The 14,435-nt window shown below is 44.2% G+C and overlaps 2 protein-coding genes across 2 annotated transcripts; one reads left to right on the top strand and one right to left on the bottom strand.

The window, feature by feature from the left end:
* Positions 1-538: 538 nt before the first annotated feature.
* Positions 539-3,028, bottom strand: si:ch211-153j24.3 (protein c-Fos). Its single transcript, XM_061091938.1, has 4 exons — positions 2,900-3,028; positions 2,178-2,390; positions 1,389-1,496; positions 539-1,231 (listed from the first exon to the last, which is right to left on the bottom strand). The coding sequence occupies exons 1-4, from the start codon at positions 3,026-3,028 to the stop codon at positions 539-541; spliced, it is 1,143 nt and encodes a 380-aa protein (XP_060947921.1).
* Positions 3,029-7,801: 4,773 nt separating this feature from the next.
* fosab (v-fos FBJ murine osteosarcoma viral oncogene homolog Ab) lies at positions 7,802-10,288 on the top strand. Its single transcript, XM_061091519.1, has 4 exons — positions 7,802-8,117; positions 8,528-8,746; positions 8,860-8,967; positions 9,077-10,288. Exons 1-4 carry the CDS (start codon positions 7,983-7,985, stop codon positions 9,743-9,745), a joined length of 1,131 nt encoding a protein of 376 aa, XP_060947502.1. The 5' UTR covers positions 7,802-7,982; the 3' UTR covers positions 9,746-10,288.
* Positions 10,289-14,435: the final 4,147 nt, after the last annotated feature.

The raw sequence follows: 14,435 nt of genomic DNA, 5'->3' as shown, positions 1-14,435 counted from the left end.
CTGATCATTCTTTATAAGTAAAAAAATAAACTATGTCATAAAATACATCTTGATAAAATACATGATGGGATATATATATTTTTTAATGGAGAACCTTTTTAAGGAAATGTCAGGTCAATGGGATTCCTTACAGCAAGATGTGACACCGATATGCTACACATGAGCGACCCTTCTTTTTACGCGTGTTACTACACAACTATATTACACACAGAGAGGCTACTGAGCATGATCTAACATCACATCACATTTAGGCATTTTAAAAACACAAGCTACCACCTTTTCTTGAATCACTGATGACGTGTATTTGCATGCACTGTTTTTCACACCGGCACAAGGTCACGTTTTTTGGAGACTTGCACCGGCAGCGTGGAAGAAAACCGACTCTCTCACAGAAAAAACATGTCGTATACACAACCCTTCGATGTTCAGGTTTACACAACATCAAAACTCACACTACAAAAGGTTACTTGAGAAAGATCATAGCTTGCTGGCTGGTTAGAATACGATTTTAAAGTATCATTGCATAACGTGGTTCCGTTCACAAGGCCAGAAGGGTTGGAGAGTTGAGACTATCTCCGAGGCTTCCTTTGAGGCCCTCGCAGCCGTCGGCCAGGGAATCAATCTCAGGGTAGTTAAAGGAGAACACTGAGCGGTAGTTGCTACAAGTGGGACTGGAAGACATGATGGGGGTGCTCAAAGATTCAAGGTCGCTCGCCACAGACTTGTACAGGGTTTCCCAGTCTGAGAGGCAGAAGGGGCCGCTAAGGTCTATGTCGGGGACGGATGAGGCCGTCTCGGAGGTCACCGCCATCTCCAGGCTGGGCACCAGGTCGTCCAGGTCGTCTCCTTTCAAGTCCTCCAGAGCCTCCTCTTCCACGCTGGAGCACAGGAGGATGTTGGAGTTCCCCAAGATGGCCGCGGCGGGGATGCAAGGGACGTCATCCATGTCTGGGCCAATTATAGGGGCTTCTCCCATTGCTGTATTGCTCTCTGGTGGTTTCCCATTCTCCACGATGGACAGCAGCTGCGGGGAGGGCGGGGGACTCTGCATCATTATGCTATCACCATCTTCCCTATCCTCCTCCTCCTCCTCTTCATCAGCATCACTTGCAGGGAGCTTGCAGGATGGTTGGTGGGAGGCTAAGACCTGCTCCAGCCTCTCCTTCTCCTTCAGCAGGTCGGCTATCTCCGTCTGGAGGGTGGACCTCTCCTCCTCGAGCTCGTCGGTTTCCTGAGGAGAGGAGGGACACAATCAGAAAACAGTCCCCCCCCTGCTGTGCTGCAGTAACCTTTAATAACTTCTGACATGTCACACATCACTGTACATGCGCTCAGCCCTCGGATGGGTGCATATGGCGTGTGAGTCTCCTCCATACAATGCCACTTACAGCCTGTAGAGTGTCTATCAGCTCCCTCCGTCTGTTGCGACACTTGGCCGCAGCGATCTTGTTCCTCTCCCTCCTGATCTTGCGCCTCTCCTCCTCCTCTTTGGAGGGCTGAAATCAATCACAGAGCAAGTCTATTAAACGCTGCATCCGGCTCGGTTTCGCCATGTCAGCGTTTGGCTCTTCCACACCACCTTTCGTGCCAAAAAGATAAAGTGAATGTATTGCTGCATTGGAATACTGATGTGTGCTCGGTGCAGCATCTTCTCCCCTCCTGCAGCTCCGAGGCAGCCTACGTGAACGCGCGTTTTATGCAATTTCCCATCCATGCATGTGCTCGTTTCTCTCAGTAATTAGGACTCGCTGCACCAATTAGACACAACCCAATCGCCTCTTTTGTGCGTTCCTCCCTGCAGTCTTTCACTTACACTACACTCGCTATACGTTCATTTCACTTCAACTGTAAAAAAACAATTGCAATCTAATTCATCATTCAATTCGAAAATATCGCGATACTCCCCAACAGGACATTGGATGACGGATATCATCGAGGAGATGGAAGATAAGATCAAATATGACCTTCCTTTATTAGCCCCACAATGAGGAAATGTGTTGCAAATATAAAAGTATAAATGCAATATATGAATTGCGCAGAGAAATTGATATTGCATTGATTGATTGATTGATTGAGTGATCGATTGATTGATTGCATGTGACGTTGTTTCTGTGACGTTGTTTCCCTCCCCTCCCCAATAACCCTGTCTAGATATATTTATACATATGCAAATATACCTGCTCTCTCTGGCCCTTCCTGCTGGAGGGCTTCGCCTTGTTTGCACCTGACGACGGCCGATGGTTCGCTCCGTGCGTTTTGGTCTTGGCGCGTCCGGACGCCGGGGAGACAGATGTGAGGACCGTCGGCTGCACCATCCACTTCAGATCCGGCGAGGTCGAGATGGCAGTCACGGTCGGAACAAAGGAGTCTGATGCGCTGGTGTCACTGTCCTGCAACAAAAAAAAACACATTTATGCAAGCATGCTGGACTGATTTAAAAGCAATCGCATCCGTGGCTGACCTTTACATGTGTTTATATGGTGCATTAATCATGTGGCTGAGGATTGCAAAAAAAGAAGAAGAATCCATACTGTCTGTGCATGGAAATCATCAAATCCCAATCCCCTCTATTGTCACCATCCTCACTCTAAAATGAAAGGTCACGACCAAAACGTGATGCATGTGTCTATAAAGTCTATTACAATCAATTTCCTTCAACATTATCGCTCTGTAGTCACGGATCCCCCCCAGATGCAACGAGACAATATAGACACTGCATATGTGTTCGTATGGAGCCATCCTCAGCACGGGACACTAATCCCTATTCAAGAAAATTCTGTCTATGAAATGCACTCGGGTGTGTGTGCAGCAAAATGAGGAGTGCAACATATATTATCCTGGTGCATCAGTTATCCCGTATTGTGAGGTTTCAAATTCTGAGGCTGGGGTCCGCTTGTACCTTGGCGCCGTCCACTGATGATGAAAGCGAGTCAGGAGGATGCTGGCTGCACCCAGGGGTGTCCCCGCCAGGCGATGCTGTGCTACAGCTGGAGGACGAGTCGTACTCAGTGCAGGAGTCTGGATGCATGTTCTCATCCAAAAAAAAAAATCACTGCATTCAAAATAAAAAGATTAGTTTCTCTCGTCTTAACAGCCCCCCACAAAAAAATGACAGCTACTTATATTCCATTTGCCAGTTTCATAAATGGTAACTGTGCAGATAGTGAGGCCCGCCTTTTATAGTGAGCTGGAATTTTATGAATGAAATCCGTGTGGTGAGACTGAACCATTCCACAGAGGGGGAAGCTGGAAGGGTGGGGGGAAAAGCCAGCAGGTGGTCTCCCATTTCACATTGAAATCCCCGAAACGCATCAACAACAATATTAAGCAACCTGTTGTTATTACTAACATATTTTATTTGCTCTAATGTGAAAAAATGGCGAGAATATAGAAAGGGACACCCCCGCCTGCAAGAGGTGCCCATAGCCATGAATGAACTACGTCACTTCATGTATGCAGCATCTGCATCATACATTATGTTCCCGTCATGTCCACATACGTTGACGAGACGTATAAATATATAGTTTTCTAAATATATACATAGTGTACATTGCCGCATTGTTGGCAACAGAAATGTCCTTGGAGGTGAAAGGAGGTGATGGAGATGCAATGTGTTGACATTTTATAGATAACAGTTTATAACGGTGGGTCTGGTGTCTTTAGTACTTCATGTTCCCACTGGAGAACCCGGATTGGAACAACTCTATAACCTCTGCGATCCATTGTTATAGAAACAACCCACTTCATCACATGGAGCAATATAGTGAAACCCTTTTTTTTTTTTATAAATGCAAGAACCCATTTCATCCTAGCAGCCAAATACTGATCACCTATAATCGACCGTTCGACCGGGATCAATACATCACATCGCCTTTCACCTGTCGCTGCATATGAATAGAGCTCCAGCAACAGAATTGTCGCTGCAGCGAAGCAGCCAATCACAGAGTGGACCCTTCCAACCATATATGGTGTTTCCGGGGAATGGGCGAAAGAAGTAGGGGGGACGCGTATGTATGTTGGTGTGCGTGTCTGTGTGTGAGTGTGTGTGTGTGTGTGTGTGTGTGTGTCTGTGTGGCCCACTCACTCGCACTCACAAAAGGAAAGTGAAACATGCGCTAAAATACCCGTCAGGCTTTGTATCTGATATCAGCGTCATGAGGATGATTATAGAGGTGCTGCTGGAGACATGAGGAGGAAGAGGAGGGTGAGCTCCTGCACTTGACCCTCATCTGGCACAACAACAGGGAGCTATGCAGATGTAAAGTGTAAATGCGTAGTGTGTGAATGCATATAACTGGAGGTATCAGGCCTATTGATAGTCCCCCTCACAATACTGCTTTTGTTGGTGCAGTTTACTGGCACCTACACGCACGCATCATTCCCACAGTCTAAATCAGCTCCTGTGACAAAAGAAGGGGTTTGGATTTGCTATATTTAGGCTCCAGATGACCTCACAGATCCACTGAAGGGAGAGGGATGCACGGTGAATAGAAAAGAGGGTGGGGGGGTGCTCGCTGCTTCCCGGCAGGCGCAGCCCCCTCTGGGCTTATTTACCGGCACATCATTAGGGGGTCGACTTCCACCCCCATTCATGTACCCCACTGCCTGCGTGCCTGTTGGCTCAGGGGTGCAAAGGTCGGACATAACAAGTGCAGACGACCCCCCCCCCCCCCCCAACTATACAAGACTTCAAAATCACTTGTTTTCATCCCAGTAACTTGAGCGTGAATAGACACAACAGAGAGGAGGTTATTTTTAGGCGCAGTGACATCAGCATCCAAAGTTCAAGATAAGTAGCCAAGTAGATCGTGTGTTATCGTAATTGTTATCTTGAATAACAGCACTGCTGCGGCTGTATGTGGCCTAATGGACTGGACTCAAGAGATTTATTTAAAAAAGATTATAACATAAAATGAATGTTGCTGGATGTTTTTTACAAAATTAGGTATTATCATTTATTGATATTATCTTTTTCCTCCTAATACCAATACCTTATCTGTTACCATTTTGAATGCTCTCTCTCTCATTTTACTTTTGCGTGTATACATTTTTTATAATAACTATATCTTTTATAATTAGTCAGTCTGTCTGTCTGCTTGCCTGCCTGCCTGCCTTATAACTTTCTGTCTGTCTGTCTGTCTGTCTGTCTGTCTGTCTGTCTGTCTGTCTGTCTGTCTGTCTGTCTGTCTGTCTGTCTGTCTGTCTGTCTGTCTGTCTGTCTGTCTGTCTGTCTGTCTGTCTGTCTGTCTGTCTGTCTGTCTGTCTGTCTGTCTGTCTGTCTGTCTGTCTGTCTGTCTGTCAATCATCTGTCAAGTTTTTCTTGGGACCTATACGTGCTTATAATGAACGCTATCTTTTATTTGTATTCTGCTGTGTGCTTACTGTTGCATCACAGAGTCAGAGTGTCCAGTACAGTGGCTCGGTGATAGTGAAGCTGCTCTTCTTGCCAACCAGTCAAATAAAAACACTCAAACATTATGTCCACGTTTTGTTCGGTATCCTGTTTCATTCCGTTGCTCCGCACAGAGACGGGAGGACAGACAGAGATCTCACTCCACCCTTCTTTACTGGAACACAGACGTGTCTAGGTCTAGACCCACGCTGACGTAACGACGTTGAAAGGGTGTGCGGGAGGGCGACGCTGCCGGGCCGGTTTTCTGTTTTACGTTGTCGAGTGGTTCGTCTCTGCGAAAACAAACGATCTTTGTTGCCATGCAAATCGAGGACGTCACTGACGCGAAAGGGGTGGAGTGTTGCTAGGGTAACCAGGAATGTTAAACAAAACACCAGCGCGGGAAAGAGAGCACGACTCCTTTAACCTACATTGATGCACTTTCACACAATAACCCTGTTATCAATCTGTATATCTTGAATGACATGTCCACAGTTCCAACACAAATTAAACTGTTTATCTTTATGCATTTCAAAGTTCCAACACATATTAAACTTTATCCTGTAACACTTTGTAATTACAGTATTTCTGAATAATCCTATATTATTATCAAAAACAACAATAATTGTAAATATTCATAATTATTAGAATAATAATAACATCTAACTGTTAATTCCTTTAAAGTTTTTTTTGTCCTCTCTCCATTTCAATGAGCAAACAAAAATATACCATCAACACGTTGGCATCAGTCAAACTAACATGGGGTCCTTGAACTGAAATTGTGTTAGTCCTAGAGGTCCTACTTTTTTACTTAAACTGTGTAGATGACTATTTTAAAAAGAAAGATCATCTTAATCTGCGTGTTTATTGCATTGGAGATATTGTTATGCTCATGTTGTTAAGCTATAGACTAATTCAGTTCAACATCGATGTAAAGTGTGATGTGTCCAACTTCATGTCAGGTTTTTGTGTAGCTAGGGAGAGGTGTGAGGATTCCCTCTGTCACAGTCTGACAGAGGGAACACCTCACAGGACGAATTCAAACACTGCTGAGAGAGGAAGAAAAGCAAATTGCTGTTGTGGAAAAGTACACCTCGGAAACCTGTTATCAGCTGGCTCTGCAACTGAACACACCCTTGCTTGGATTGCACACTTTGGGTACAAGCAGTGCCTGAAGGCATAGTACACACGCAACCGCTTCTGCTCTGACATAAATCTTAGGTAAACCTGCTTCACGTTTACATAAGGTTGTCTTGGGTGTGCAAATGGAACTTCATGCAAATCACCCTGCAGAACCCTCTGTAGCCAATCATTTCTGATAATGCCTATCCTTATTTTTCTATCTTTATCTATTTCTTTGTATATCTGAGTTTTTAGTTTCCACAAACCTTATTTCTGACATAGTACATGGTTGTAAAACACTTTGTCTCAACTCCTTGTAACATAAGCATAAATAGCAGCAAAAACTACACACAACTGATATACATAAACACGGATTCAAGGCACTTAAAATGGTACAAAGACATAACAAGTACACAGTAGAGTCGTTCCGAGAGGAGTTACATATCTTTCTTATTATTTACTCTAACTCTATCAGTAACTGTGTCAAATGTGCCAAATTAAAAACTTTAAATCTACAATACCAAAACTATAACTTTGAACCTGATGAGTTGCAAGAGTTTTCTCAAACCATGTAATGCAGTTAGCAATAAAAAGGCCTCAAAGCCTTAAATAAGTAAAAAAAAAAAGGTGTTTCAAAAAGGTCCCATTACAGTGTTAGATTATCGATACAAGCCAATTAATGATATGTTTCAGAACTGTTTAATGTAAGTTGGCCTGATTATTAAAAAATAAATCCACCAGCAGTGCTAAAGTGTGTGGTTGATTGCGTGTGGATGTCACACTTTGCCTCAGAATAGACACATTTGCATGTTCGAATCTATCTATTACTCTGTGGTGTGTAGGTTGTACTTTAGCTAACTATGATCGGCCCAGTTCTTCACTTTCTCACAACAGCCTTGTGTTTGTTGTCCTCTTGCATAACGTCACGCCGCTGTCGGCCAATCTCGGAAGGTGCATTTCCCAGCAGGACCCGCCCCTATTACAGGATGCACCATATTTGGAAAATGACGTACTGGGGATCCCGGTCTGGAACATTCCATTTCACGGGGGTAAATTTGACAAATATTGTTAAATGCAGGCTGAATTCTCTTCAAACAGCAGGAGAACATAGCAAACAGTCGATATTTAGGGTATTCAAATAATATAAAAGCATAAGCTAGGAGTGTTGCAGCGTTTTCAACAGGGTTTCTTGTGTTTCTCCTCCCCCCGGTGTCTGGTGAGGAGCACTCCCCCCTGCCGACGTCACTGGGCCGGCTGTTCGACTATAAAGAGGCTGCGAGACTCCAGAGTTGGCATTCAAACTTTCTACCGCTGAGAGAAAAGAAAACAAACTGAACAGAACTTCAGAGTTCAGCAACCTACCAAAGGGATTTCCTCATTTCAGCTCCACACACCCCTGGTGCGGCACACTTTGCCTGGATCTTCCTTCTTCTTGTTCCTGATTTGAATTTTGATTTCCTTGGGAACCATGATGTTCACCGGCTTCAACGCGGAGTGCGACTCTTCCTCCCGCTGCAGCACCGCTTCACCGTCCGGGGACAACCTGGGATACTATCCCTCCCCAGCGGGGTCCTACTCCAGCATGGGCTCCCCTCAGTCTCAGGTATGTCCAGTGAAACTCTATTCAAACATTTATTTTATTGTCGCTTCGTTTCATATTTGTAAAGTGCCTGCCAAGGACTAATTGAAAACATAAACGCCTTTTAACATTCAACAAATAATGCAGATAAAGCTGGTGAATAATATGATACATATTTATATATAGACATATGCATGAGATAGTGTGTTGACCTGAGCTTCACGGTGCATGGCAGTTTTCATTCATCCACCTGGAGACTCCAGAGAGAGTGCAACGTCAGAGCTGACATCATAAGGATATTTTTAAACCATCCAGCTTTTTATAGACCCTCTCTGCTTCATTCATGCCCATCCTGCAGATTTGCACACCCCCTCCCTCCCTCCCTTCTGAAAGTCTTCCAAATGCACTCAACCCTCCATTCCTTTTCATTCCAGGATTTCACTGACCTGACAGCATCAAGTGCCTCCTTCATCCCCACTGTCACGGCCATTTCCACGACCCCGGACCTGCAGTGGATGGTCCAGCCTTTGGTCTCCTCGGTGGCCCCCTCACACAGAGCTCACCCCTACGGCTCCAGTGACAGCCCTGCCTACCCCAGAACCACAATGAGGTCTGCATCCAAGGGTCATAACTCCAGGAGGAGCAGAGAACAGGTAATTATCACTCATCCATCCTTTTATTGAGGTGTTATAACAAGTAGTAACCTATTGCAGTGCATCATAGAGCTTGGGTCTTAACTTTTTCTTCATCTTTTTCTTCTGTCCAGGTCTCACCTGAGGAGGATGAGAAGAGGAGAGTTCGCAGAGAGAGAAACAAGCAGGCAGCAGCCAAGTGCCGTAACAGGAGGCGGGAGCTTACCGACACACTGCAAGCTGTAAGTATCCCACAGATTGACTGTTCATTAAGGTTTATTTCTCACCACATTTAAGAGCCGTGTAATCCAGCAGCCGAGTTAACGCCCCCCTTCTCTCTACCCTTTACAGGAAACTGACGAGCTTGAGGATGAGAAGTCCATCCTGCAGAGTGATATCACTAATCTCCTGAAGGAGAAAGAGAGGCTTGAGTTCATCCTGGCTGCCCACCAGCCCATCTGCAAAATCCCCTCTGAGCTGGACACAGACTTCCCAATGATCTCCATCTCCCCTAACCACCCCTGCCTCGCCACCGGGCTGTCTTCCCAGTTGCAGACCAGCATCCCCAGGACGTCCGCTTCCACTCTCGCTCAGCCGACTTACACCTCGACCTCCAACTCCATCTTCTCCAGCAGCAGCTCCGTCCTGTCTACTTGCACCCTCTCCAGCAGCTCGGTGAAGATGACCGACCTGGACTCCTCTGTCTTGGAGGAGTCTCTGGATCTGCTGGCCAGGACGGAGATGGAGACGGCGCGCTCGGTGCCTGAGGTCGACTTGTCCAACTCCCTCTATTCAACTCAGGAGTGGGAGCCACTTCACGCCAAAACCAATGACTTTGAGTCCCTGTGCACACCCGTGGTCACCTGCACCCCCGCCGGCACCACCTTCACGTCTTCGTTTGTGTTTACCTTCCCAGAGGCGGAGACCTTCCCCACCTGTGGCATCGCCCACAGGAGAGGAAGCAGCAGCAACGACCAGTCCTCTGACTCCCTCAGTTCACCAACCCTGCTGGCCCTTTAAAGACTCTTCCAAAATACAATAATACTTCCTTCCTATCAAGCACATTGTCTTGAGATAGATGTGCAGATCACAGGGCTATGGAATGGACTCGTACCAGGCAGCAAATTATTTATGATTTGATTTGCCTTTATCTATACTTGCCAATTACACCGATGTAGCAAGTTAAAAAGCATGTTTTAACTAATACCACCTAGTCATTATGAGTTGATATATGATTTTATGGTGCTAGATAACAAGTCATTATAGTATCGATGTGTGTTCAGAGCAATAGTTATTATTGATCCGGTTTGTTTTCTGGTTGATGGCATCTGAGAATAATTGTGAGCTGTTTGTGAAACTAAAAGAAAAAACAACTAAAAAACCTGACGTGCTTTGTCTTAACCCTGGTCTGAGTGGTCTATCTTTGAGTATAAGAAAGTTTTCTGTGAAAACATTAGTGCTTTTAATTTATGAAATGTCAATTTATTTTTTTTACCAGGAGAAAGAAAAGATGAATGGTGTTTGTAAGAGATGTAAATAAAATATAGTGATATTCAAATTCAACATCGTTTTCTGTTTCAATATGTGGCTCTCTTCTCATTACAAACTTAAAAATATTATATTTTCTCTGTAGGTGTCATATATATATATATATATATATAGCTCCAGTGGTATACATCACACAATTATAACAGCCTCTAAAATTAGCCTCCATGGAGGCATGGAAGTATTTTTCCTGCACCTCCACTGGCTCTATTTATTGTTCCGTCTGTTGCCAAGGTTAACTATACGTCAGGGCTCCTACGTCAGTGCGTTCTTTCCATTTTTTTCAACTTGCAAGCCCAGCGCGATGACGTCGGGCTTCCTTTGCCCAAATTTGGAGCGTGAAGTGGGACTGGCTAGCTGCGGGTGTCTGAGACGTGCAGCACGATCACACTCTGTTTCTGCACAGACACAAACCGTGTCTCATATATTTTGGTGTCTCAGCAGCAAATGGGGAATAAAATGTGATTTATTTCCCTCCTATATTCGAGGTGATGTGTTTATTCTCGCTGTAGAGACAACGTCTTCACACATGTGGCTGGTTACACAAGATAATCCAAAACCAGCGTCTGAACTGGTTTCATTTCCCTCTGTGATCTCTGAATATCACTTCCCACGTGAAACCCTGTGTCCTCAGTAATAATGCATGACAGGCACAGACAGCACAGTCTGGACTTAACAAACATTAGCCGTTCTTGCAAATGGACAAGAACAAGCAGCCAGCTGGAAGGGAGGTGTAAAGTGTTTTTTATATGTACAGTCTGTTTCCAACTTCTTCATATTTCCCACCGCACACAATGAGACTTTAGTAAATCCACCACAGTCGGGCCAGGATTAACACAGATGTGCCAACATCACATCAAAATGTCCAGTTTGATGAAGAGGTCACATGGAAAAATGTCATTTGGAAGGTGGTGATCTAGAAACACAAGTCTTAAATAGTCTAGCAATGTTATATATATTTCTAATGCAGTAATGATATCTCCCACAAGGCCTAACAGTCTCCCTACATTCAATCATGGTGAACCAAATTCACACACTCACAGATATCAGTTTACTAAATGTGCCTGATTTTTTTCACCAAGCTCAAGGAAATTATGGAAAATATGCCCCATTGCCCACTGTTATAGAAAGAGAAAAGAACATTCCTGGATCCACATCAAAATGTTATGTTCTCCTCTCTACACCATACTACACCATTCCACCAAGTTTAATTGTAATCCGTCTTTTTCAATATTCTCGCTCACAATCAAACAAATCAACAAACAAACGGACAGACAGACGTAACTGACCGTTTCAAACATTACTTTTCTTCTTCACTGTAACTTCCTAATTATCAAATTTTAAAACCCCAATTCAATTGAAGGTTTTCACATTGTTTTGGTTCTTCATTTCAACTCATATTCTCAGTTTCACGTGAGCTTAGATTTATAAGTTACATGCATCCGTCTATGTGTTAACACTTGTGTAATCCTGTGTCTTCCATCTTTTCTTAACATAAAAAAGTGTGATTAAAAAAAGAAATATGCAAACATGAAGACTAACAGTCATATAATTCCACATTAAACTACATGATTTCATGACGTAGTGACCGTCTTCTAACTAACTGCTTATCTGTTGATGTCATTATTTGGGTATTTAGATACATTTGGTAACTTTGTTAGAGTTTATACCATTTGTGCAAACGTGTATTTGTCACGTAGTCTATGATTCAAAAGATAAAATCCTCCCAGCCGCTCCCTCATACTTGTCATTATTTCACCCTACTTGCTCATGTCACCTTCTTTCAATATTGCACCATAAAAAGATTAATTGGAAAGTAGATTGCTTCATGGTTTTACACAGGGAGTGCTTGTTGTGCGTATGTGTGTGTGTGTGTGTGTGTGTGTGTGTGTGTTTGTAGTCAAGGAATTACTCCTGTTGTGGGGACACATTATGAGGGCAAAGAACAAGTCCATGACATGTTTTAAAGTTGATTTAGGGTTAGGTTTTGAGTGTGTGTGTGTGCCTGTGAGTGTGTATGTGTGTATCTGAGTGTGTGTGTGCGTGTGTGTGTGTGTGTGTGTGTGTGTGCGTGTGTGTTAGTATGTGTGTGTGTGTGTGTGTGCGTGTGTGCGTGTGTGTGTGTGTATCTGAGTGTGTGTGTGCGTGTGTGTGCGTGTGTGTGAGTGTGTGTGTGTGTGTGTGTGTGTGTGTGGGTGTGTCTGTGAGTGTGTGGGTGTGGAGTGTGCGTGTGGGACATGCTGGATGGAAGGCTACCATCTTGCAATAACTGACATGCTGACGTCGGAGCCCTCCCAGTGGACACACCCTTTTGTGCAACACAGCCTGGATATCAGCCCTTGTCACTCTACTTCCTGTTGACCCGCTCCTCCAGAGAACTATTTCAAACTCAGGAGATTCAAATATTTGATAGAATTTAAAGAATTCAAGTTGCACAGGAACTAAGCTTCCTCCTTGTTTCTTGCTTCATGAAAGAATTTCAAATGCTTGGATTGAACCTGTTGTTTCGTCAGCACTGTAGTTGCATAACAGCTGAATTCTGAGTACCTGTCTTGTTTCCGTTGCACTTAAGCAGAGCCTCTTTTTCCTCAATAAAGCCTGTAAGTGCGACCATGCAGGGCCTAATAACTCTGTCTATTAATACCTTTCTCGCCGGACCCGGGGAGATGGGGTAGCAGCAGAAATAGCAGGTGCCTATTGCTTCTTTTAACATCAGCATCAACAGCAGTAAAATTAGACCACTATGACGCCAACCTGCGTCGATGCTGCGACCCAGGGGAGGAACCAGGCAGCAGCGTGCGCCTGATAGAAAGAGAGGAGCAAACTGAAGCGAGAGGAGGGAGTGGGAGGAAAAAGAGAAGATGATGTGTGTATGAGGGAAGCAGGGAGAGAAGGAGGCAGACAGACAGAGAGAGATCCTCCCTTGGTCTAATTGTGAGCACAGTGATGATGAAACAGGCAAGTTCACCTCAGTGGCACGATGACGAGGAGTCAGTTTGGCTCGGCTCCATATTCACACAGAACCAATCCCCTGGTGCCTTTCTTTTGTCGAGACATGGATACAGAAGATTTAGGAAACCCAATTCTTTCCCCATGTGGCCGAGAGCGATCCAGTCATACAGTGCTGCTCAATTACCCTCTGTCTATATTCTATTGCACATCTGTTCTCATATGTTCCTTTCGGTGTTTGACCAACATGAGTGACTCCATCTGACACAGTGCCCTATAAAATAGAGTTTCTATGGAACCCTCTGTGTGTTCATGTGAGGCCGTGTATGACAAATCAGTCTTTTGTTTGACTTCAGTCTGGCTGATATGTATTTATCAGTGTAATTTCTGCTTTAATTGCACCCGGAAGTGATAACAAGTGAAACTCAGAGAGTGACAGTTACAGGGTGTGTAGACACCTGACCACACATCACCCACTCATTTAAGAAAATCCGAAAATGTTGGACTTTCATAATAACCCCCCCCCACACACACACACACAAACACACAGACACACACGTACACACAATGCTGAACCAGTGCCCAGAGGTGATTAAAAGGTTAGTCAAGCAATTGTTGCATTATTAAAGCAGTTTTACAAGAAGCTTCCGGTCGGCGTCTCAACCCTTGAAATATTTAATCCACTATGAATTCTGCCCTTGAAAGTGAATGAAAGTGGTTTCAGACCTTGTAGGGTTTAATAGACAGTTGTGATTTCATTTTTCAGTATATTAAAAGCATGTGAAAATGCAGATTAGTCACAAATACTGTTAATGAGTGTAAAGTTTTGTGGATTTTATTTTTAGTCTGTAACGTGGCGGAGTGCGTAACACACTATTCTTAGAGGTTATTTGACGCACTAGGCAACAATACTTGAGGGATTTCTCCATCCAATAATTACAGTTCACTTAGCGCCAGACTCCCCAGTCAGTGGCATGTTCTCGTCTCGTCTCATAGGATCAGGAACAAGCATGTTTCCCTGGAAACCGGACGGCTCTATCATGTGTAATTGGGTAATCCTCGAGCTGCTGACAGAAAAATAATAGCTTTTGGGATTTTCAAAAGCGATCTCAGCCAACACAGTATGATATGTCTGTTTCATAATACAGATTTACCAGGCATACATACTGGATGGATTACTATGCAATTACGGTAATATTAAAGACAGATGAAAATC

Source organism: Limanda limanda, chromosome 18 (assembly GCF_963576545.1).
Source record: "Limanda limanda chromosome 18, fLimLim1.1, whole genome shotgun sequence".
Classification (NCBI taxonomy): domain Eukaryota; kingdom Metazoa; phylum Chordata; class Actinopteri; order Pleuronectiformes; family Pleuronectidae; genus Limanda; species Limanda limanda.
Note: the sequence above shows the minus strand (reverse complement) of the source record. Positions and strands in the feature narration are given on the sequence as shown.